General features: G+C 27.3%; 3 protein-coding genes and 1 long non-coding RNA gene across 14 annotated transcripts in view; 2 read left to right on the forward strand and 2 right to left on the reverse strand.

Moving 5' to 3' along the window:
• The window catches only part of LOC100863726 (rho guanine nucleotide exchange factor 10), a 41988-nt gene extending 32165 nt beyond the window's left edge, over positions 1-9823 (reverse strand). The window contains exons 1-5 of one of the 9 annotated variants that reach the window (XM_031916381.2): positions 9166-9436; positions 8483-8733; positions 3846-4014; positions 3137-3402; positions 548-835 (exon numbers count right to left, since the gene is read on the reverse strand). In XM_031916381.2, the coding sequence (XP_031772241.2) occupies positions 548-835; positions 3137-3402; positions 3846-3953 (662 nt within the window). In that variant the 5' untranslated portion in view covers positions 3954-4014; positions 8483-8733; positions 9166-9436. Of the gene's footprint in view, positions 1-547; positions 836-1982; positions 2120-3136; positions 3403-3833; positions 4015-8482 lie in introns of those variants that run through there. The other 8 variants (XM_086912881.1, XM_086912879.1, XM_012486230.2 and 5 more) reach the window with 8 other exon arrangements.
• Positions 9767-10348, forward strand: LOC147656910 (uncharacterized). The gene is made up of 2 exons (XR_015293506.1): positions 9767-9954; positions 10027-10348. It is a non-coding gene; the product is annotated as an uncharacterized LOC147656910 (long non-coding RNA).
• Positions 10349-10666: 318 nt separating this feature from the next.
• Agxt (Alanine-glyoxylate aminotransferase) lies at positions 10667-14308 on the forward strand. 2 transcript variants are annotated; one of them, XM_003693618.4, is made up of 6 exons: positions 10667-11611; positions 11701-11901; positions 12007-12164; positions 12484-12639; positions 13084-13431; positions 13867-14308. In XM_003693618.4, exons 1-6 carry the CDS (start codon positions 11435-11437, stop codon positions 14018-14020), a joined length of 1194 nt encoding a protein of 397 aa, XP_003693666.1. In that variant the 5' UTR covers positions 10667-11434; the 3' UTR covers positions 14021-14308. The 2 variants fall into 2 exon arrangements, with proteins under 2 accessions (XP_003693666.1, XP_086769012.1); XM_086912886.1 differs by having other exon boundaries at positions 11334-11611; positions 11688-11901.
• Positions 14309-15918: 1610 nt separating this feature from the next.
• The window catches only part of sog (chordin short gastrulation), a 73136-nt gene continuing 63277 nt past the window's right edge, over positions 15919-25777 (reverse strand). For both annotated transcript variants that reach the window (XM_003693521.4, XM_012486251.3), the window contains exons 7-8: positions 24367-24681; positions 15919-21208 (exon numbers count right to left, since the gene is read on the reverse strand). In XM_003693521.4, the coding sequence (XP_003693569.1) occupies positions 21014-21208; positions 24367-24681 (510 nt within the window). In that variant the 3' untranslated portion in view covers positions 15919-21013. The remainder of the gene's footprint in view (positions 21209-24366; positions 24682-25777) is intronic.

A 25777-nucleotide genomic window follows, 5' to 3' on the forward strand; every position in this document is an offset into this window, starting at 1 on the left:
CTTCATTTTTCTATTTTTTCTTTTTATTAATAATCGCTGTTTTTATAGAATATGTACATATATCTAACATAAAAAAAGATTCAACAAGTTATTATTTGAAAATCTATTTGAATAATTAATGAAAAAATGTTTTATACTTTATGAAGAGTAATAATAGATAATTTGTTTAATATTTTATTTTTTTTGTGACTTTTCATTAATACAAGTTACTCTATTATAATATATATTTGATAATATATTATCAAATTTAGTTATATTAGGAGAGTATCATTGTTGTGTATTTTAAATATTGCATTTAATTGAACAATCATATATCTTTATCAATAAAAAAAATGATTCAAAATGATGTTCATCCCAGATTGTTTCCAAATATATATAAATAATATCTTCAAGAATAATCTGCAAATCATTCGATCATAAGTGAGAATTGTGAAAAAATAGCCATATTATGTAATTATATATAAATAAAAAATAAAGAATTGATATATATTATTCCACAAGCAATTTTTACCAACTATATGCATAAATATGATGTTTTTCTATCAACCTGTAACTTGCACTGGAGCTTCCACTGAAGCCGCTGTCCATGTCACAGCCAACAGGCGAAAGGAGGTCATCGGTGGGACTGACCGAGGATAACAGTTCCTCTGTAGATGCTCCGCGTTGATCCTGTGCTTCGTCCTCGTTGTTGTTATCGACCACTGTGGGCATTAACATCGCCTCTACGCTCAGGTTCAATTCTCCTAATACTCGACGATGCCGTGACTGAACACGTCGCACTTCCTCCGCCACCAGGGATCTTCTCGAACCGTGCAACGCTCGATGACATTGTCTGCTAATGAATTCGAGTTCTCCATTAGTATTTACGAACGCTTCCCTCTTGCATTTACAATATATGATATCGTATAAGTAATGGTTTGGATAAACGGTGATTGCATTCAACAGTTATTCGTAATTTAATTTTGCAATTAAATGTGTAAAAATTATTAATGTTTATACGTAAAATAATTAAATGTATAAAAGAATATTTTATATATATATATATATTTTTTTTAATATCTTGTATAAATTAATATTTTAAATTTCATTATAATTAAATATAATATAATTATATGATAATAAATATATTTTATATTTATTAAACAAAATAAAAGATATAGTAAATCTGGCAGTTAACACTTTCACCGATTTTAATAATATTTTAATAATAATCTTGAAATATATATTGTAAAAAATATTTGAATAACTTTTTTTATATATACCATCTACACAATCTTTGTTTTCGACATGTTTGACATAAACTATATACACAATTATATTATAGTGAATTCTGCCTATACATATTTGTAATATAATACAAGCATAACTGAAATTTCATTTGCCTGGTGATCAGTTTTCATCTATCAGTTTTGATTTATCTCTATATTACATTTCATGAATTTAAAATATACAAACTGCATTACATACCGCAAAGCTATAAAAAATATTTTTAGAAATTTTATTTTAGTATCGATTTAACTATTACTATTCAATGTACTGTATTACGAGCTTGGATAATTTACCATCGATCGAAGTTACAATTAGATTCTTATAGCGATGTATACGCAGTTGTAAATGCAGTATAGAATAAAATTTATCCAATCTTCGTTTATATAAACTATAAAGACAAGATAATAATTAGATTCTATCGATTTATTTTATTCGATCATTATAAAATAGCTAGTACTTGATAATATACTGCTATCAGCACACATGTATAGACAAAATTTAATTTAATGATAATCATAAACATCTAAAAAAATTAAGTCGATAATAGATTATCATATTATGCAAAGGGAATAAGTTATTTTCTACATCATTTTAAACATCAATCAAAAATTGAGAATTATTTTTTAAATAATTAATCGATAATATTATAACAAAATATTTATAATAAACACGAATATTTCAATTTTTATATTATTAGTAAAACGTTCAAAAACCTGTCAATATTCCTCCTATTTGCGATATCCAATCAAAAGCATTCCATTCAAAGAAAACAGCAAAACCGTTGAGTCTTTTGCGAGACACCCAACAATTTACTCGAAGATCGAATTTAATCTGAATAGATAGGTATTCGTGTTATCCCATGCGTGACTCATGTTCTTGAATGCAATTGCACGTTCGTGACAATCTTCTCTTCTTGTTTTTTTATTGTTTACGACTTTAATCGTTAAATCGCATAGCATCCGGTGAATGTGGTACGCCGAATCATACCAAGTGGTCAAAAAGAAGAAGGGATTCGTCCATTCCACTTGAATCGTGCGCATGCGTTCGACTTGAAGTTCACTTCACATCGAGGCAAATGAACGTGCGTATTCATCAACCATTTAGATTGAATGAAACATAATTCTACCGCGCCAATCAACAACGAGCGTTCCTATCGACCGTAAGAAGCCTTTAGTCTTCCCTTGAAAACAAATACCATTTTCCTGGCATGGAATAATATACTCAAGGATAGATTTTCACGAAAAGAAATAGAAACTTGATAAATTGGAGATAAATTCGTCGAATTCCGTGAATTTATTGTATATTCGATTTTCATGAATTCATGATTTCTTGAAATATTATTAAGTTTATATTTAATATCTTACCTATATTATTTTATAGAATATTAATATAAAGATAAACAGGTATTTATTGGAAATTCATCAAAAGAATATTACTGTATTGAAATTCCATTAATCTCAATTAAAATTAAATTTCAAGAATTCTTTAATTAATAGTTAAATCTGGAGTTATTTTTTTTTTTAAAGAAAATGCATGCATTTACAATATCAATGAATTTTAATCAATCAAAATTTTAAAACTTCTTGCATTAACCTCTAATTAAATTCCAATGATAAATTTGATACATATCTGATACATGTATGACATTATTATAAATTTTATTCCTTTTTTTATTTTCTTTTACTTTCATTTATCTACATTTTTATATATTATAGTTACTTTTAATTAATTATAGAAGGATTATATTTTTTTCTTAAATTACCAAAAATAACTTTTACTAATATGTCTTCCATAATTATGGCATGTCAAATTTTGATTCGAGAGATATCATTTTCGAATAATTATCTTTTTATGATAAATTTCTCACTTGATTTCCGATATCTCCTCGTAAATATTCTCCTCCGTGCCGTATCGTGTCATGTATGTATGCCTTTTGAATGAATCCGGACGCACTTGTTGTTGTTGCTGCTGCTGTACACGATTCAGGCCCACTTCCGCCGGATATGTGCCGTGCAGCCGACTTGGACCAGGTTCGAAGTAAGCATACGAATAATCCTGAAGGGGATGCTGGTGAGTTGGATTCGTCATTGCGGACGCCACCGGACCAGGATCCACTAATCCAGTGCAGGCCATCTGAAAAAATCGAAAATAATGATTAGTTCAAACAAATAAATAAAAATAATATAAATAATAATAATAATTGATCAAATAGGAAGTTATGATAATAATATATTTTCGAAAAATAAAATTTTTACTTAATCATAATTTTATTTTTAAAAAACTCACACATATTTTTCGGCCAATTCTTAAAAATCTATCTATCTGAAACTATTAGCTGTATATATAGCTAATATTATATTTTGATGATATATGAATTATATTTTATATTATATTATAATTAATATAATAAATATTATATCTTATATGTATTATATAAATAAATAAAATTATGTTTATTTGTGCATGATTAGAATAATCGTATTTCAAACAATAGATTCAGTAGATTCGTGACTCATTAAAAATTGAATTGGTTCAGAAACGTTGCAATATATAACATTGCATACCGCAAATTATACCTGACTGTGAGGCGGTGGATAAGGTGGAGGTGGTGGAAACTCCAGGTTGACTCTTCGCGGTGTCGGAACACCCGACGCCATTCCTGGTCCCCCTAAAGACGAAGCCATGATGCATCGTTCCGATTATTGGCTAATTAATGCGCTTCTTTTTCATTGTTTTTTGACATTTCTGTAAAAACCATACCGGCTATTGTTATTGCTAATTTTTATTAAACGGATGGCCGAATTGGTTTGAAGCAATGCATTATTCATCGATTAACATATTCCATAAAATGGTTTTTAATTTAAAAAAAAAAATCAAATTAAAATTTTATTAATTCAACAATTTTGTTTGTTTGTACAAAATAATTAATGCAAATAAAATTAATTTTGATTATTTTGTTATTATAACTTGTCAATTGTAATTGTGAATTAATAAAAGAAAATTGGCAATATTAAATACAAGTGAAAAATAATTTTAAACTTTTAGTTGCTATGTATATTTCTTATTTTTTTTTTTATCCTGATTAAGATTGTGAAATATATCATTAAATATACAACAGTGTCCATTTTAGCATTCAAATTTTTCTGCATTCATTACTATTCCTATTAATTCTTGAAAATGAAACTTTCAAAACAGATAACCAGATAAATTACTGAACAAAATTTGACACCAACTCTTTCATCGATTTCGCAAAAGTTGTCCAAATAAGCAAATATTTCGAAATATAATATTGACCGCCAATTATACACATAGAAAAAAGATCTTTAAAATTTTGTTTTCTATAAAATATTTAAAAATTGTCAAATTCCATGTTGGCATCATAGATCGATAGATTGACCCCACTTATGACTTCTCATTTTATCTGTTAAAATTAAAAATATATCTTTAATATCTTAGAATCAAATAACTTAAAAATCTAAACTATTAGTAGTTGTCAATAATGTAACGATAAACGTTAAGTATATACATATTTAATCTTTTCACGTGAAATTTATACGTATAACTATAAACATAACCTCAATGTAATAGTTGAAGGTTAAAGAAAAAAGAACGTATCAATATCTTTATCCTTATCTTATTAATTCAAATTAAGCTTTAAAATATATTTGAATATTCTGAAATTAAATAACGAATTCAAAACTATTATGATTATTTAACGATGCCAATAACAAATTAAATATACTATCTTTTAAAACTTATAATCATAAACATAACCTCATAATATTTGTCTTGCATTTTGATTTTGTGTTAAATCGTCTTTTTACGAATTCCATGAATAAAATTTAATTTGTTCGCAAACAAAAATAAAATGTAACAAAAAAATTCACATCTATTACATTGATCTATTACACAACTGTTTTTTAAAAAATAATTCACAAAAGTATGTAACGAACGTATATGTGATTTTCAATGGAAAATATGTAAAAAAAAAAATTAAAAAAAAATTTTTAATCTTACATTCAATGCAGATGAAATGAAAATGAAAATAAAAACTAAAAGCATTTACAATTTAAAAAAGAAATTTTAACGCTCAATCTCTCTTCTTCACGATTGAGCGAAAGTTTTAAATATTTGCATAAGAAATGCAAGAAATTTTTAAAAGATATTTAAGAAGTTTCTTCGTAAACGGATTCTTTTATGGTGCGCGCCATCTAGACGAGAGACGAAATTAAAGGAAGAAACAATCTCATGGTAAATGTTGGATAAGATCGTATACAATGTCTCCTATAAAGAGAGAAAAAAAAAAGAAGACAGGTGTGGGACGTGATGCGCTGTAAGCACTCGACGATTGAGATTCAAAACACAGTATATAATTTACTAACGACGTTAACACACGCAAAGACGTGCAATAATGTTTGTTGGGTGTGAGATCTAGCTAACAAGATAAACGTGTTGTTATTTGCAACGTTCACATACATGTATTCCTTGCATCTTACAATAATAACGAGAGAAATTAGTTCGTTTATCAAGAAAAATGATACATCATGATAATCAATTTCGAGAAATATGGATATAATATCTATTACATTATAAAAATATAAAAAATAAAAAATAATATTCGAAATTACCAAATATCAATGGTGAATCTCAAGAAGACAGTAAAGAAATTATAGATAACGCTTGCAAGAAACATTCCTTCCTTAATAGATTTATCTTATTTAATATATATATATATATCTAAACGAGAATTATCTATCAAAAACAGAAATTATATTTGAATGAGTTTAAAGTTTATGATTATTAAATGTACAATTAAAAAAGAGAGTCAAATCTTTTGTCTATTTTGATAATTCACATGAATGGATACAAAAAATGAAATAAATAAAAAAATATAACAATTACAAAGTTTTTAGAATGAAATTTCTCTTGAAAGATATGATCAAAAAATGTCTGTATTAAGTGAGATATACTCAAATAATAAAATATACATATATAAGAATGAAGAGATCAAAATGAAGAAGCATAGGTAATATATTTCGTATAATAAACAATTAATTTCTATTTTCATACTTAATATAATGAATAATTATCTAGTAAAATAATTTGGTCAAATTCTATAATGTTTTTTCAATCAAGCATGTCGATCGAAATTATCGATATTGAAGTAGCAAATTATATGCGTGCATAAAATAAGAAAAAGTAGGTAACAGTATGTTGCTATACAGCAAGACCTTGAAATATTTTTCTTTGGTAGTTATATATTGCTTTTTCCCCGTTTTATCCTTCTAACTCGTTCGTTAAACGTGCATGTATCGATATTGTGCATATTTATTGATTTTCGTTATGATAATGTGATTGATTGGAAACATATTCAAATATGTATTGAATATTCATCTTTTAATACAAAAATTGTATAAATCTATTAGATTTAAATATATGAATATATAACAAGGTAATAAAAATATTTCACATTGACCAATATAATGTCGACTACAATGTCAAATATAACGCTTATTTGGATATTTAGGTTAACTTTTTTTATTGTCAAATTTAACGGAAATGGTTAAATTATATAAAAATATTATTTCATCAAACATTTTCTTTACAATAAAAATTATGATGATGTGTAATAAAAAATAATTCTATAAAGAAATTCCGTCTTATATCCGATCAATTTGATAAATTATATATATTTTCTTTAATTACGTAGTCTATACAATTGCCCTCGTGACTTTCGAGAACTTTAAACAGTTATTGTTTGCTTACACTATAAACCGCGATCTTAGTTGAATTTATTCTTTTGATAAGAATCGACAGAAGAATGGAATCCTATCTTGTAAATATTTGCTATAAAGTTTACGCGATTGTAGTCACGATATTAAGCCTCTAATATTAACATTTTCATTCAATATTTCCAATTCCTATTCACTATTATCATCAATTTGCTCGTATTGTTTACTAAATTCTTCGATAGAAAAACAAATAATAGAATATTTAAATAGATTAAAATAATTATATTAAAATAATCACATCACACAGTGTTTAAATTGAATGTCAAATAATAACATATCAAATAAAATATTATACATTTGAAATTTCAAAAGTTCATTTAAATTTTTTTATATAAACTATGAGAATTTCTATACACAGATTGTTTACAAATAAGTTTTATAAAAATATATACGTTATTATGTAATATATGTTATATATATAGTATAATATATAGAATATATTAACATATTATAAAAAATATATGCATAATATATCATACATTTTTGATTTTGCATTTTACATTTTAATATCAATATTATAGATAAAACATGATTTCTCATATAGAAATATTATTTCCGTATGCCTCACCATGAATATGTATATATTTTCGGCGGTTATTGGTATTTTTAGATACCATTAGGATCCAATAAATCCAAAATGATATAGATGAAGAATCATTAATGAGAATTTCAAGTGATATTGAAAATATTTGATTGCAAGTGTAATGACTTCCATGGTTAGCTAAAAAAAAAACATTTCTAAAATTTTACTGTAAGAAAGCTCTTTACGCGTCACGACGACGGTTCTATTTCGTTTCATCCCGAATTAAGTTGAAAGAGAAGCTTTTCGAAGTCAAAGCGTGTCTAATGTGGTTTTAGATCTGGTTTTTGGATAACTGTTCGCACTCAATTACTTGGTTTTATATCAATCAATTATTTTCTAGTGTTATTTAAAGATTATATAAAAAAAATCATGTATTGATTTCTCTCAATAATCATGATCATAGCTTGTATTCGCACGATCTAAGTTATTTCACACGAAATAAGTAATGGTATTTTGAAATAGAAAAATGATATTATATAGGTTCAATGATTATGAATCAAAGTTAATATAGACATCGTGATACGATCTATATATTGAAAAAATCAAGAAATTTATTTGAAAGAAATATTATCAATCAAACAAGTAATTTAATAATTTAATAATTTCATAACAGAATTAATGAAGAATTTATTAGAATTTATTAGAATATTTTTTTTAACTTGATAATCTTTCTTAATGATGATAAAATCATTCGTTTAAACTGTTAATTGAAACGATTAGACCGCTTAATAGATAGTGATGATTTCACATACTGGAAACAACATGATGCGAAAGAACTAGACTCTACTTGAAATAAAGTAAAATAAGAATAATAACATAATAACATCAATATACTTGCCGTTCGGAGAAGAGGTATGCTTAAAAGTCAATCCTCATCTCGTTAAGTAATTGGCCGTTGTGAATCCATTTGAAATTCAAAAAAAAGATCCGACGACTGTTTCACAACGTAAACACACTCACGAAGCAAAGATTAGGCCACACACAGGCAGAAAACACAGGGAACCATTCGTTCGCGCCTCGTGCTTAGATAGTTTTGCGTTCGCTCATTGTTGAATGTGGCCAAGCACGCCCCCTTGAGAGACTGGTCGACTGAGGAATGGAGCAGAGAAAAGAGCGACAAAGAGAGAGTTAAACGGAGATAGAGACAAAAACAGAAAGAGAAGATTGCAAAGCGAAGATAGGTACGGGATGGTTGAAGGGAATTCAAGATGAAAGGAGCGAAAGAATACGAGGCGACGACACAAATCAAATGAAACGCATCAATTGCACAGATTTTTTAAATCACGAACACTGATACACTTCATGATTTTGTATAAATCGATAGTCATCTATCAAGACAGATTTTCAATGAACACTTCAACCACCGCACCAATGAAAACGAGTCGACAATTAGGACGATTCGAGGCGCGTATTACAATATTTTCTCGAGAAATGAAGATTAACAAATATTGATATTGATTTATAATGATGAAATTCGTTGTTTCATGCGATAAACACTGCTTAAGGGAAAGATATATATACCCTTGCTCTGAGAGATTCATGCGTTTCCTTGGCTACCATGATCCAGTATCGATCGATGTTCTCACGCACGCTTTAGAAACACCCTTTTTGAAATCATTAGATGTTAGAATCGTGATGGATGAAATTTTTATAAAAAAATTTTTAACAGAACACAATAATAAGCACTTGCGTTAACGAACGTTCGCAGCGTGAACACACATTTCTTCGTTTTACAAATCTCTCTAACCCAACACACAAAGCGTTCCTCCTTGATCGCGGCCTGGCCTCTACTGAGAAACAAGTACGCCAGGGGGCAGTCACGAGCAAGCGGTTCTCGAAGCTGGGAGCCTGAAAACCGTCTTCAGAAATCCCCGGTACCCGTTCATGCACGGTTCCATGGATGTATGAGCCAAACGAGCAAGCAAACCAAGTACGATCCACCCGCTCACCTCGCTATTCGGACCCGAGACGACGACGTTCCATTGTTTCGTTGTCTCCTGGCCCGGGAGCGTGGCACACAGACAGATACGGCTGCAGTAGCGCACGTGCACGCCCGCCCAATACACGCTAATCTTGGCACATGTACGACCAGGTTAAGAAGCACGTACACGCGGACGCGACCGCACACTCTCCGCTATAAACCGACCGACCAGTCACGCACGATCTCTCGTTCGTGTATGAATGCTGTAGTCCGGTTACCACCAGACTCGAACCCATCACTAACACAAGCTAACTTATGGACGCACACATATTCGTGCGCGTTTGCTCTTCGGTCGCTCACGAACGAAAAACCAATCACAGTGCTTTGAAGTACCGATGGAAATTTATTATATTCTCTTCTTACCACTTAGTCTTTTCTTCTCAATTTTGCAATCATTTCAGTCAATTTTACGTCCACGAAGAGGTATTTATTACAAACAATTTAATATTGGAACCCCAATAAACGAAAACAGAAAAAGTAGAAAGTAACGAACGAAATAAGAAAACGTGATGCTTGGAGAAATATGAGAGAGATGGAGAGATAAAGAGGAGATAAGTGGGTGGGAGCTAGGTATATGATGAGAAAAGAAGACAATGTCAAGTAACCAAACTTGACTCTCGATGAATTTGCATTTTCATTGGTTTGTTCAAGTAACAGAAAATTTGTTTTTTCTTTATGTATGTATTACTTAGCGTTGATAATAAAGAAGCATGATAATAAGAATCATATATTTATACGTACATAGCCTTGAAAATGAAGAATAATCGTATTTTTAATACTCATGATAACAGTATTTATATTCTTATTTTTCAGAACTTGTATCCTTATAAAAATATGATATATACTTATTTTATATTTGTTAATTCCCAATATATTATTGATTACATAATATTGTAATCATAATCTTATAATTAGTATATTTTTAAAAATTTAAAAGAATTATACAAAATAAAAAAAATATTTAGAAATTTTTTTTTAATTATTAATATTAGTATTAATATAATAATATTAACACTAACTTTTGTCTATATATTTTCTAGCAAAAGAAATGCTATATTAACAGTTCGTGAGGTTATGAGCTAAATGCAAATCAATCAAGAATACATATAAAAGAAATTATTTTCATCAGAATTATGAACCAAATAATATTTTATGATTAATTCATGAAAAAATGTACTTAATAATATTTCTTATTCACGTTAACAATTAATAATTCACTTATTTATGTAAGTTACGATAATATTCAAGAGGTTATCAAATCGCAATAACGTATTAAGCTATTTTCGTCTTTCAATGAAAAGATTTCTTTATGTTCTCATGTCAGTTCAGTCACAATTAGTAATTTCATAAATCTTGAAATGTCTTGTTCATTATCTATTCTCTCCTATTTAATATTGTTTCTATTTAATACAAATTAATAACTACTTGTCTGCATAATGTCTATAACATTTGAATAATTAAAACAATAATTGCATGATCTTTGCATAATTAATTAATGAAAATTTCTTGTTTCAAACGACAAATATCGTCGTGATATCATATTAAAAAAATGCTTCTTTTATCACTGATTTGTTACATAAACCAAAATTATCGCGGTTTATCGAAATGTTTAATAATGCATGTCATTTTGATTTCACAAGTTTATTCTAACTATGATAAGTTATATGTAATTAGAAAACACTTCAGTCATAAAGAATCTTCTGTAGAAGAAACAGCGCTAGTTCAATCAACTGGAAATCTTATTCTAATAAAATTGGCGTACAAGTTTTAGAATAATTTTTAGAATAATTTTAAAAAAATCCAACTAATATGGATTATAAATGGAACAAATTGGCAGTTCATAAGGAACCACCTCAAATACTTCGAACTAAATTACAATTGCCGGTAAAAACTTTAATGAGCCCTGGACCGACTAATTGTTCGAAGCGAGTTCTTCGATCCCTTCAGAATCAAATTCTTGGGCATCTTCATCCAGAATTTTGTATGGTGATTATTTTATTTTTCTCATTTAAATAACAGTATTAAAGAATAAAAATAAAATGATAGTTATCAGTTAATATAGTTTCTATTCATAGTTAATGGACGAAGTTAAGGAAGGCCTTCAATACATCTTTCAAACCAATAATAGACTCACTTTGGCACTAAGTGCATCAGGTCATGGAGGTATGGAGGCTTGTTTAACAAATTTACTTGAACCTGGTGAAACTGCACTCATTGTTAAGTGTGGAATTTGGGGTGAACGAGCAGCTTGTATGGCCAATCGACTTGGTGCAAATGTATGCAAGAGGAATAAATTTTAAAAAACGATTCAAAATTCAAAATATTAAAATATATCGTGATTTAAATTTTTATATAAATTGTATATAAAATTTAAAATGTAGGTAAAATTATTAGAAACAGAATACACTAAGGGAATCACATTGAAAGAATTAGAAATTGCTTTAGAACAGCATAGACCAGCTGTGGTCTTCATGGCCCAAGCTGAATCCTCCACAGGCGTGAAACAACCATTAGAAGGTTTTGGTGAACTTATTCATAGGTATTATTTTCTTAAATTTCTTCGTGAATATTGCTATTGTTATCAACTGAATATTTGTTCATAAAATATGAATTTAATTTTTTCATTGCATTCTATTTAGAAAATCTCTGTAAACAGATATAATTTAAAATCACTTTTGAAACAAAATTACAAAATTTCTTCCAAGAAAAATTATTATAAATATATTTATCAAACTGGTATAATAAAATACTTTAGAAAACATTAAAGATAAAATTAAAATAAATATTTTATAATTTATGTTATAATAAAATCAATTGTTTATTACAGATTGATAAAAGGATAAAATAAATTATTTCAGATACAATGCTCTGCTTATCGTTGATGTGGTTGCATCATTGTGCGGCGAGCCATTCTTTATGGATTCTTGGGATATCGATGCAGCTTACGCGGGCAGCCAAAAAGCCATTGGTGCCCCTCCAGGAATCGCACCTATTTCGTTTAGTCCGCGAGCAGAGTACGTAATCACGTCGTGGTTTTCTTTCTTTCTTTTTAACCGCAACCTCTTGTACTGTGTAATCGTGAAAAAGGGTATAGAATATCAATTAAATCAAATCATCAGAATGGTAAGCATGGTTTATTCAATAGTTGTGTGATTCATAACTGTGAATCGTCAATAAATTCTTATTTAATATGATACTCTGATAGATTTCGAATTTGTTACTGTCAGCTTGATGCATAATGTATCAAGAAAGAACTTACTTTTATTTATATTCATTTTCTTTTCTTTTCTTCTATATAATTTTTAAATTATTTCTGTGTCGATTATTAATGTCTAACATTTTGCTCTTGGTATCTTGATATTTATTCTTCATTATTATTAATAATTTATTGGCATTATTTTTCAAAATTTTATTAGAAAACGATAAGTGCTTATGACAATTTTACTATGATTCTCTAGAAAGAAATTATTTGAAAGAAAAACGAAACCCTTCTCGTTTTATTGGGATCTTATAATTCTTGGAAATTATTGGAAATGTTTTGGAAATGAGGATCGTGTATATCATCACACTATGAGTGCTACACTTCTTTATGGTCTTCGTGAAGCATTGGCGGAAATCGCAGAAGAGGGTCTTCAAGCATCATGGAACAGACATGCTGCTGCAGCTGTCAGATTAAGAAAAGGTCTTGAATTACGAGGTCTTCAAACTTACGTAAAAATTCCACAATATCAATTATCTACGGTTATATCTGTGAAGTTGCCACCTGGTATTGATGATAAAATTGTTATTCAACGAGCTATGGAAAAGTAAGTCTCTTTTTCAAGTTATAATGAAATTACTTTAATTTGTTTTGACTTAAAAAGTAAAATGCATCCAGTTAATAACATCCAATTATGGAGTAAACAGTAGAAAAAACTATATAAAAATGGAAATGGTGCAATCAGTCATATTTACAATAATAAACAAAAATAAAAAAAAAACAAAAAGAATATAAAAAAGAAAAAATATCAACCAAAGAATATCAAATTACAAGATAGATTAACTCCAAAGCGATTATTTCTTTGTTGATATCTTTGAGGATAGTGAATTGCCGATTATAGAATAATGCGATTTGCCATTTATGGAATAATATATATTATTTTTATTAAATTGTATTAATTGTATTAAAGCCTTTATGTCATATGTTTTTCGTTTTATTTTAAATTTTTTGTGCATGTATCATATAGTATGATTTTTTTTAGATACAAAGTTGAAATTAGCAGAGGCTTGGGCCCAACTGTTGGAAAAGTTTTTCGAATTGGATTGCTAGGAGTTAATGCCACATCTGAAAAGGTCGATCTTGTTCTACGTGGACTAGACGAGGGTTTGAAATATGCATCGGTATCGAAATTATAAAGAAAAATGGATTAAAGGAAATTACTATTAAAATAATTGTATAATTATTTAAATAATTATGCAATTTAAGTAATCACATATATTACATTTAAAAACGAATTAATATGTGTATATATATATTTTGTTGAATAATTATTTTATATATTATTATAGATCTTGAATTATTAAATGTATATTAAATATAAATTTCCAATTTATAATTTAATATATTAAATATTAATGATCTTTATTTTATAAATATTTAAATATAATATTCAAATTCGTGTAATAAATGAAATCTATCTTCAATTCATATAATTTTCACCATCCATATAATTTTATTACTTTTATTGCTGATATCGACAATTGATTCAATATATATATAGTATAAATAAAATATTAATAAATTTCTTTTTACATTTTATATTTCAATCATTTGTTCCGATTAGTTAGAATCTAAATAAGAAAAACATTATATTTGATAGAAGATTCGAAACTGATTATTCGGATCCAAGTACGGATCTTAATCCGTACTTAAAATATATTAATAAAAAAAAAAAATGACAGTTCTTACATACACATTATCACTATCAAAAACTAAGAGTGATGGTTATATATATAGAAAAAATTGTTTAAAACTGTCTTTTATAACGTCTTTTATAACATATTTCAAGATCATCAAAATATGTTATATGGTGAAAAAGATTTTTTTTAGAGTTATCAATATTTTATAAAATACTAAAAAATAAAAAGATAAAATAAATTCTTTCAAATGCTCTTTTAAATCGTTGACATTGTTGTATTACTGCGCGACGAATTCCGTTCTTTATGGATTCTTGAGACGTTGATGCAGCTTACGCGGCAGCCAAAAGGCATTCCATATCTCTCCAAGACACTCTCGTCTATTTCATTCAGTCCACGAGCAGAGTACGTAATGATATTGCGGTTTTCTTTTTAACCGCAACTCTTCTGTATAGAGTAACCGTGAAAATCGGCACTCTCTAGAATATCAATTCAATTCGTAAGGTCATCACGATGACTTGCACAATCTATTCGGTATTTTTGTGATTCATCATAACCACGGATCGTTGATGAATTCATATAGAATGATAGTCTTTTGAATTACGTTGTTATCGGCCATGCACAATCTTCTAAGAAAAAATCTTTTTTTATCTATGTTCATTTATTAATTTTAAAACATGCATCTTGTTTTTAATATCTTAACATTGATTTTTTATTATTATCAATAATTCGTTAATATTATTATTAATTTATCAATATTATATCTTTACATTCGATTATTATAAAGTGACAAATGTTTGTGAAAATTTTATTACAATATTTTCTTTGTTACAACTGAAAGAAAGAAACTGTTTGGAAGGGAAACAAAATCCTCGTATTATTGAGATTTTATAATTCTTGAAAATTATCGGAAATGAGTGAAACATTGGCAGAAATCACAGAAGAAAATCTTCAAGCATCATAGAACAATCGGTTAGGCAACTGTTAGATTAAGAAAGATTAAAAATTTAAAAGACTGTTAGATTAAGATATTAAAAAACTTGATTTACGAAATTTTCAATCTTATGTGAAAATTCCATATAATATAAATTATCTACGATTATTTGTGTAGAGCTGCCACTTGATGTTGAGAATTCAGCGAAATATGGAAAAGTTATTTTTTCCTAAATTGTAACAAGAATATTTTAATTTCGTCTTCGTTTAAAAAGAAATGTTTAGCATATTACTATTTTGATAAAATTTTTAATTATTTATATTTTTGGATTTATATATATCTGTAATATATAATTTGATTTCTTTTCTTGAAATTTACGAATTGGATTACTAAGAATGCTATTTACAAAAATAGATCTTGTTCTATGTATTTTGGACGAGGGTTTCAAATAAATAAAAAAAAATGAACAAGAAAAATTATAATCAAGTATTTTTATAATTATACAATATAAGTATCTAATCACACATTTATCAAACTAAAAATTATTATATATTTAATATATTATTATATAATTATATAATTGCACATTATTATTATTATATAGTCTTGAATTGTCAAATTTAATACATTACAATTTAATACAATTTTCAGTACATTATTTAGTACGATATGTATATGTACATGTATATGTATATTTATAGATATGTGTAACGTAGGTGTAGATATAGATAATATATATGTATAAATATATACTATATAATAAGTATAGATATGTATAGTCCGGCTATAGATATAGTTTATAAAATTTATTTAGTGAAAAATTAAAAATGGTTTAATTATCAAATATTATTAGTAATATAATAAATAAAATTAAACATAAAAAATATCATTGTAATGATATCATTAATTTCAGCAATTGAATGCCATATTATATCTTTGAATGAACTATAAATTTTATCTATAGTTTTATCTTATCAACATACTTACTGTCAAATATTCGCAGAATTTTGTTTATTTTCAATATATTTTCATGTTATATTCAATATCAGAATTAATTTTTATATAATGAAATAAAAATTTAATATAGGTTAAAACATTATTAAAGCATAAATAATCAGTTTATTGTGAATTTCATTTGTTATATCATAGCAAATTTTATATTTTCTCATAATCTTCGCTGATGTCTTATAGGTTATAGCATAACAAGCATATGTTTTACCAACATCTACATCATATTAAGAAATAAAATCTGTGGCATCATGTGTTTCAACCAATACAACAAACCCACAAATGAGACTCAATTAAGTGTATTTGTTTATTAATGGAAATACTGAAATCGGCATACAATTACTTCTAATTATTAATTTGCTTATGTTCATTTATATGTTTTATTGCATTAAATAGCAATATAAACAATTAGTTATACACTTCTTTCATACTTGCAGTTGTTTTTTCTTTTCTTTTCCCTTTCTTTCTTTCACACATACATACACATCACATACACATATGCGCGCGCTTTCTGACTTATTATTCGATGAATAACACATTACGTTCATTACAGTCACTTACGTGCAATATAATTATAACAAGCTACTCGAAATAATATACGTTTTTAGCAAATTAACGATTAATTACAATTTAATTGACAACCGTTTTGGCACAGTACAAAATATCACCATCTTTCTCGTCCAATATACAAGATTAACAAGATTCTATCATATTATTAAGTGAACAATTTCATTACAATCTCGTATATTTTGAATAGAAATTTCAAAAAATAGTATTCTATTATTTTTATAAATAACATTTCATATTTAATCATAATTTTTCATAATACAATTGTCTAAATACTGTCTCTGACAGATCCGTACTGATCGCTTCGATTGTTAATTAAACTTTTTTAAGGCACTATAAAAACGCGTTGACACGGCGATTCTTACATAAAAATGTACATAATAATTTACAAATTGATATCGTTGCATAATATTCATTAAAAAAAATATATAAATATATAGACATATATATTTCCATATTCAAATATTATATCTTGTCATTTACTCGATTTATTAATTTTAATGACGATTATAATAAATGAAGTATAATCATTCAATATGTGTATCTCGATTATACCCTGGTTTTCACGATAATTTTTATCTTAATTTTCATACCAATCAAATTGTACATATCAGATAAAAGAAATTGGCAACAATGTTTCAATCAATTAGTAAATTAAGAAAAAAAACGCGAGCTTAATGCATTTTCAGGACGATACAGTATTGTTTCTTAATATTTAAAAACGTTTATCTAAATAGCAAGAGCTATATTTATACAATATGTTTGTAAAACGTGAGATGATTTTAAATAAACATGAAAATAAGATTTATATATAATGATAATAATAATAATAATAATAATAATAATAATAATAATAATAATAATTATAATTATAATAATAATGATAATAAAATAGAATAAAATAATGTTAATAATAATAAGCATCATCTATTGTCTACGAGTCGGATGAGATACGATATATATAATTGTATTTATAAATACTATCAATGATAAGAATAATAATCGCAATATTGATAATTCGTAATTCTCGTTACATATTCGCCTATGTACAAAAAAAATTAACAATTGATCGGTGTTAAGATTTTTACAAAATATTCAAGTAACAAGTAACAATGAGAGTTGCATTATCTCTATGGAAACATTGGAAGAAATTGTATAACATACCAGCAAAGCTTGGACAAAATTTACAGTAATAAAATATTTGTTTATTATATAATGATATTAAAGATTTATTTCTCATAGTCAATTACGCTTTCTTTTTAAATATTTAACAATTACAAACAAATACTTTATTGAAAATTGCAGTAATCGTTAAATGAAACTCTCAATATGATACAGGTTGCTCGTTTTAGTGCATTGCTTTGAACCTGTTGACCATGTAATTTACATTCACACTCTAAAAAAGTGCTGTATCAAAAAGTGTTAAGCAAGCTTACCAGCTGCCGTGGCTATACATAAAACCGCTATCCTTTTTTTGTTCTCATATTTCATGAACGATCGGATCACCGCTCGTTATTCGCAAGCTTGTCCAAATGGACACTCCAAACACTTAGACTAGATCATAAAGAAATGCACAAAAGAACAATGAATCATGATTAAAATTGAAAGTTAATTTCATAGTGAAGCTATTCGGAAAATTAATATTTCGAAAAAATTAAAAATATCTAGTCAGAATGAATTTCAATCAATTAATATCCGAATTTTTCGACTTCACTATATATTCATTGAATGTTTATTTCCATTGATTTTTAGTATACGAATTTTTCATTCACAAGCGATAAATCATTCGCATGTTATAAAATTAATCATATACATATATTCCTTTTATATTTTTAGTCTTCATATTCGAATAATAAGATAAAGAAGAAAAAATGAATTTATGTAAATTGTCAAATTTAACAAAAATTGATCAATATCGCGAAAATTATAAGCTAGAATTCTTATACAATTTTTACAAATACTTCTTTCTTCATATCGTTCATTTAAAAAGTTCTTTTTGTTTTTTTTTTTATTATTAATTATTATTTAACTTTCATCAATTATCATACTCATAAAAAATTGACGTACTATTATCCACTCAACCTTAACACACATCCTTCTATATTTAAAAATGGCGATTCAGTATTATTCTAATTTAATATATAATTTTTGCTGAACATCGATTTTCCAAATTCTTCGTGATACGGGCAAAGAATTTGTATCGAGGTTGTAGCTACAATTCATACTTTTTTAAAGTAAATTTAGAATTATATCGCCATCGAATAATTTAGAAAACCTAATAATAAATAAACTTATAAGTTATTATTAAAAAGCTATTTCGATGAGATTATAGGCTATTACAATAATGATATTAACAATAACAATCGTGATTAGTAAAATAATGTTGACAAATAGTGATGAATATTTAACAAAATAGCGGTATTATTTATATTATTAAAAATAATAATAGAAATAGTATTATAATAATTTTAATAATATTAATAATCAAAGTTCCAATAAAAACAAATTTTTAATGATGATGAACATCATAAATCGTAAACAATGAAAATGAACAATGATAAACAATGATGATATAAAACTAATGAAAATGAATAATAATCTATAACATTAATGAAGTTATATCGACATTAATATTTTAATAATAGTAATATTACTATTAGTAATAATAGTAATTCGTAATAATAATAAATTGTATGGAGTTAATAAAGTATGATATAAAATCTTAGCATGTTTCCACACTTTAATGACAACTGATGCCACCCATTGGAGGTTGTTCAGTCTTCTTTGGTTGCTGGGTAACTCGGTGAGGTTGATGGGTACGATAGGGTTCTGCATTTACCGTCACGATTTTAAATTCTCTCCAAGTTTGCCTCTTTCTTTATCTAGATTTTCTCTTGTCCTTTTTTCTTTCAATATAGCCGTACCATGCAATATATGTTTATATATTTATGTGTAAGTAAATGCATATAATATATGCATGCATGTATGTATGTATGTATGTAAAGGGTCATTCAAAGATAGAGAGCAGTTGACTTCCGGTCCGTTTATCCGTTGATGAGAGACAATTGATTAATAAATGTCTGGTTGTAGGTGCTGCAAGGGACTCTGTAGCAAATAATCGAGCAAGCGACAGGAATATAAGTAAGAATAATGCTTGACGAGAACGATCCACGTTCCTTCCTCTATGCTCATGTTATATTGTTATTGATATTATTATTATTGTAACTTCCTCTGATAACTGCCGATTATTCCAAAGATTGAATCTTTTTGTTTCATTGATTATCATCTTCCGGCAATTTATAGTTCCTGAATAGAATATTCCAATATTAAATGTTTTTTCAAAGGTTCTTTCTTTTAAAAATACTTAGTAAGATAACTTAGTATTAGATAAATATGATGCACAGCATCGTTTATATTCTTCATTTTCTTTCAAAATATTTTATCAACATGATTATTTAACGTTAATTTTATCAAATAATTAAACTATAATATAAAATTTGTATACCATTTATTCAAAATCGATCAACTTTAATATACTAATCTAAGTGCCTCTATGCTTTATATTCCATTTAAATGGTTTCGTTTAGTTCACTTTTGTTATATTATGTAAATTTAATCTTAATTCATTTTTCTACTCTTTAACTTAATAATAATTTTACATCATTTTAAACCGTTCACAAATTCTAAAAAAGATAATATTTTTAAATATATATATTTTCTGAATTTATTTATTAATGATACTTCAGGCATCAAAAACAATTTGTAAATTCTGCTATTCGAATTTGCGTTACCAATTGACTCCCATCATTTTCTCGTAATTTCTCATAATTGCTCTGAAGTCGTTTTGGAATTAATAAAAGTTACGACGACATATGGCATAACTTAAGCCGTGAATTTAATAATTATAAAGAGAAACAAGATCCTGAAGCGTTTCCTTAGACCAGTTCACTGTTCGAAGAAAGCTTCGTAACAGTTGAAACTACTCAGCTGAGTTCACGTGGTGTCACGGAATGCCGGGCTGAATGATGATTGTTACGATGATGACGCCTCGCTCGTCGGCACTGGACCGTGCAACAATCGTCGCCATCCGCCACGTATTCGCCGCGTTTCATTTGATGTGCGATCGTATTGCAAAGGGCTCGTGGACATCGTTTTCTGTCACATCTGACCTCGCCATTCTACAAACATTCAGAAAACATGATAAAACTAGTATTAGATTCAATATCATTTTCTATTCTAAATTTTTATATTGTATTTTTTGTCCTGAATATCGTTTATTTCATCTTTATAATATAGAAAACTATATAAGATGATTATTAATATATAAACATATGTATATGTAATATATATATATATATATATTACATTTTACAATTACATATATATGTATATATACATATGAAATATAATGTTACTAACATATATATATTCTTTTAAGATATTGTTATAAGCTTTGACAGCCGCAATATGAAATGTTATGATTAATGTAAACTCCGATATAGAAAATCATAACACCGATTGTCATTCAAAATATTTCGATTTTACGCAGTCGTGTTCGAAACACGGAACAGAACGGATGTGTTATTCTGTGCTTCTTGTAAAAATATTATATTATTTCGTATATTGATTAACTTTGTGTGAATAGTTATAAATTAATTATTATAAAAATTATAAAATACATTATAGAAGAACAAACCGGATACAATACAAAATTAAATATATCAAAAACGTTCTTGGGCAAAATTTTGTTCACTTTTTATAGAAATTATTATTAAAAAATGATGTTTAAATCACATATAATTAAGATAGATGTACGGTACAATTTAAGGAAACATAGAGTATCTCGACAGTAATCTCGGAATCGAAGAGACACGAAACTTTTTCTCTGTGTAATGCTGGTCTGCTCGCGCGATCCGTAGTCACGTTCCATTTTCATCGTAATGGATGGACCCTCTTAATGGTCGGTCCAGGCGAACAAGTCCGGTTAAAGGTTTTCTCCTTAAAGGACTCTGGTCGTGACCGTGTCTGGATATCGCAACGAGGCTGCCATCGAAGAACTTCTAACGAGTATATACTATGAGGCTGTACGTAAAAATAAGGCAAACCGTTTTTTCGATGAGACCTTCGCATGAGTAATGAAATGAGAACGAAAATGTCCACGAGAATTTCTTATTTCTTACTTGAAATGATCAGTAACGTTCGCTAGAATACCTTTAAAAATTTTAAATTTTAAAATTAGAAATTTTTCCAAAGTTATAAAAAAAAAAAAAATAGAAGAAATATACCAAAAGTAAAATTTTTTAAAAAATTTTAAATTTGCTATTTAATTTATATACTGAATATTAATATTCTATATAAATTTATATATAGAACTTTTCTTATTTTAGAAACAATATGAATAAAAATTGTTATCAACTATCATTATAAAACTATGGGAAACTATGATATGATAATGCACAGAAAGATAAGTTTTTCTACAGATAAAATAAAGCATTATTAATAGAATTAGAATCACAAAGAAAATGCAAATAATCATTAAAATCGAATATTTTAATATAAGTATCATTGATGTTAAAATTTTGCATAATTGTATTAATTAATCTTTTTAATTCCAAATTATAGAACATATATTGTTGCACGAGAAGTAAAAAAAATACGTAAGATCAAAAATATCGATGCATTCTATTTAAACTTGTATTCTACAAGAATATCTTTTCAACATATATGTGTAAAATGTTGAAAAGATATTCCCTTAAATATTAAATGTTTTTAAATCTAGCTTTAAGAAACCTTCAATATTCTATTGAAATAATACATAAAGGATTTGTAGAAAAATTTAATAAATAATATATATTATTCGATTCATGCTGATGATAAAGTAGTAAAGTTGTGTCTTCTCGATCGTGTTGGTCACCTTTAAGCACGAGTGGAATGCGGCTGATGAGAGGTTAAGAGCGATCGTGTAAACCGGAAATTGTCGCACTCACTGAGTAAAATAGCATGACGATCTTGTACAACTAGTTCTCAACATTATACATACGAGGAGTTATTTTACATATACGAAGTTAAAATATTAATATGTTAATAATGGAAGTTTGCAATATGTATAATAATTTTGCTTTATAAGATGATTTTTATATTTTTTATTCAGTATTTTTTGTTTAGAATTTTTTAGCAAGATTATAATATAAAAATTTATTAAGTATTAGATATTAGATTTAAGTATTTTCTTTATAACTATATTTCTCTTTAGTGTATATACAATTAAAAATCGTATTTTATTTTTTTGTAATTTCAAATTGCAGATGTTCAAGTAATCAATTTTGCTATGATTGCAAATAATTAATTTTTTTTATGAATACAATTAATATATCTGTTAAATTGTATAAACTAATTTATAAATAGAATTACTCATTTTAATTTTCTTGTATATATTCATTCTTTTAAAATCAAGTTATATTTATTACATTTGAAAGCATAATTTATAAATTTTCAAAATCCATTAAAGATGGTGATGGTACATATAAACTTACATAAATAATTATGCAATTTATATAAAATATTTTTCGTATTTCATATATCATACCTCTAATTTTTTAATATTCATTCATTTTTATCTACAATTGAAATTTAAATCACAATTATATTAAACAAATGCAATATATATATTTCCAATATGTACATATATGTATATAAATTTTCATAACATTAATTCAACCTACATCTTTGATTTATATCTCGGCGGGGTTGCATAAATTATTCTATACATAAATTCAATTCATGCATTCACGTATCATTCTAATCTCGCTGCGGCTACAAATTGCATGGATGCTCTGGTGATCGCGGTTAGAACGATCACTCTCTACCGCAATGTGTGATCATAATCTTGAAATTCGCACGAGCGCCACTACTGATCAAAACGGAACGCATTCTATCCGCCTCAAATAATGACCAATTGATGGACAATTGGTAGCCGCAAACCCTTTACGATCTGGGAACGTCTGTGCTTTCATACATTAGTGCAATCTCATTTTTACTGCAGTTATCGCACATTAAAAAAAAAAAAAAAATGCCAATAGACAACAAACCACAAAGAATTTTCACTCATGACGTTATGCTTCATAAATAATAGCATTGAGTTATTCAAAATGTATTTGATTCAAGATCTGTAATATTACAAAGTCTAAAATTTTTAAGAATTAATCTGAGCTTAAATATTTTAACTTTATAAAAGAAAAAAATGCCATTTCCAAAATCCTTATAATTTCCAATTCAACTAAGTCCAAAAAAAAAAAAAAAAGAAAGAAACGTAAAATTATTGATCAATGATTCTCACCTTACATCTGCATTTGACACACTTCATTTCTCCATGTGAGTGAACTCGTGGATGCCACTCCATTCCATTTTCATAAGGACTACCAAGGGGATTCTTGCAGCCGCCGGAAGCCAATATTTCCTCCGCAGTGCGTTTAGTGGATGGTGCCGCTTGATCTCGCGGCAAACGAGTTGTGTCACTTCCCATCGCCGAACTAGGTGTTGTTGTTGGACATTGTCTACAACAAGCCTTCTTGCTAGGTCTAAAAGCGATCTTCTCATCGCAATCCAACGGTGGACACTGTACTCGCGGACACTTCACTTCTAGCGTGATGGGCTATAAAGTAAATGAATATCCATAGTTAAAATTTAATGCTAATCTTATATCGAAACTATTTAATATGATCTCATTAATATAGAAATATGTATATATATATATATATATATATATATATATTAATTAAAAATAAGGGGAAAAAATGTTACTTATGATTTTTTATTCTGCAATTATTAAATAAAATTGCGATTACCATAAAAAAAATTAATATTTTTATTAATACTATGATGGCCTATTATTATAATTAAATATTAATTAATTATATTATATTAAATTATTAAATATTATATTAAATATAGATATTAATTAAATTAATTAAATATCTAATGTTAAAACAATACTTATATATATAATAATTATATACATTTAATTTTATAAACAATATGATTAAATTCATTGTACTTTTTACATTGTACTTTCTTTAAGGGTAAACTAAAGTATTAAAAATTTAAGCTTTTTCAATAAAGCTTCTTTACGTCATTTTTTCTCTAATTTTTCAATTGTGATAAAGAGAGGTTAGATTAAAAACTTAGAACTATATAGTTGCATAGCTTTTCTTTCTATATGTATGATTCATAATTAAATTCCACTGTATGAATTGAAATCCAAATAGATACGAAAAATATATTCAAGATAAAGTCAAATAGAACACTTATCATACCAGCTTCTTGATTTGTCAACGAATACGAATATATTATCCGGCATCGGCATTTCTCCTTATTACATATACGGACTTAGTCAAGCGCGATTTAAGTGACAAGCAACGAATCAAAACCAGCATCTTATCTTCGATAATGAACATGACTTGGTGTAATGTGTCTCAGGCATGACTTCAAACAATTCTCTAATATCTATTTAGAAAGGCTTGTCACTGATTATCGATTGCCGCGTTTGCAAAGCTCCTTTTCATGACTCGGCAGAGAGCAACCGCATTCTTCTGGCGCAACGAACTCGCACGCATGCGCGCACGAATGAGCGCGCATGTACGAGTATGCCCCAGCGTTTGGTTAAATTTTTCATTGCGGGCCTTTTATAAGCGTTACCTACAAGAGCATTATAGCATATGTCGCAGAATCGACACCGATGCTGGAATCGT

This window comes from Apis florea, unplaced genomic scaffold (assembly GCF_048593485.1).
Source record: "Apis florea isolate Af1SG1 unplaced genomic scaffold, ASM4859348v1 contig_3493_pilon, whole genome shotgun sequence".
Taxonomy (NCBI): Eukaryota; Metazoa; Arthropoda; class Insecta; order Hymenoptera; family Apidae; genus Apis; species Apis florea.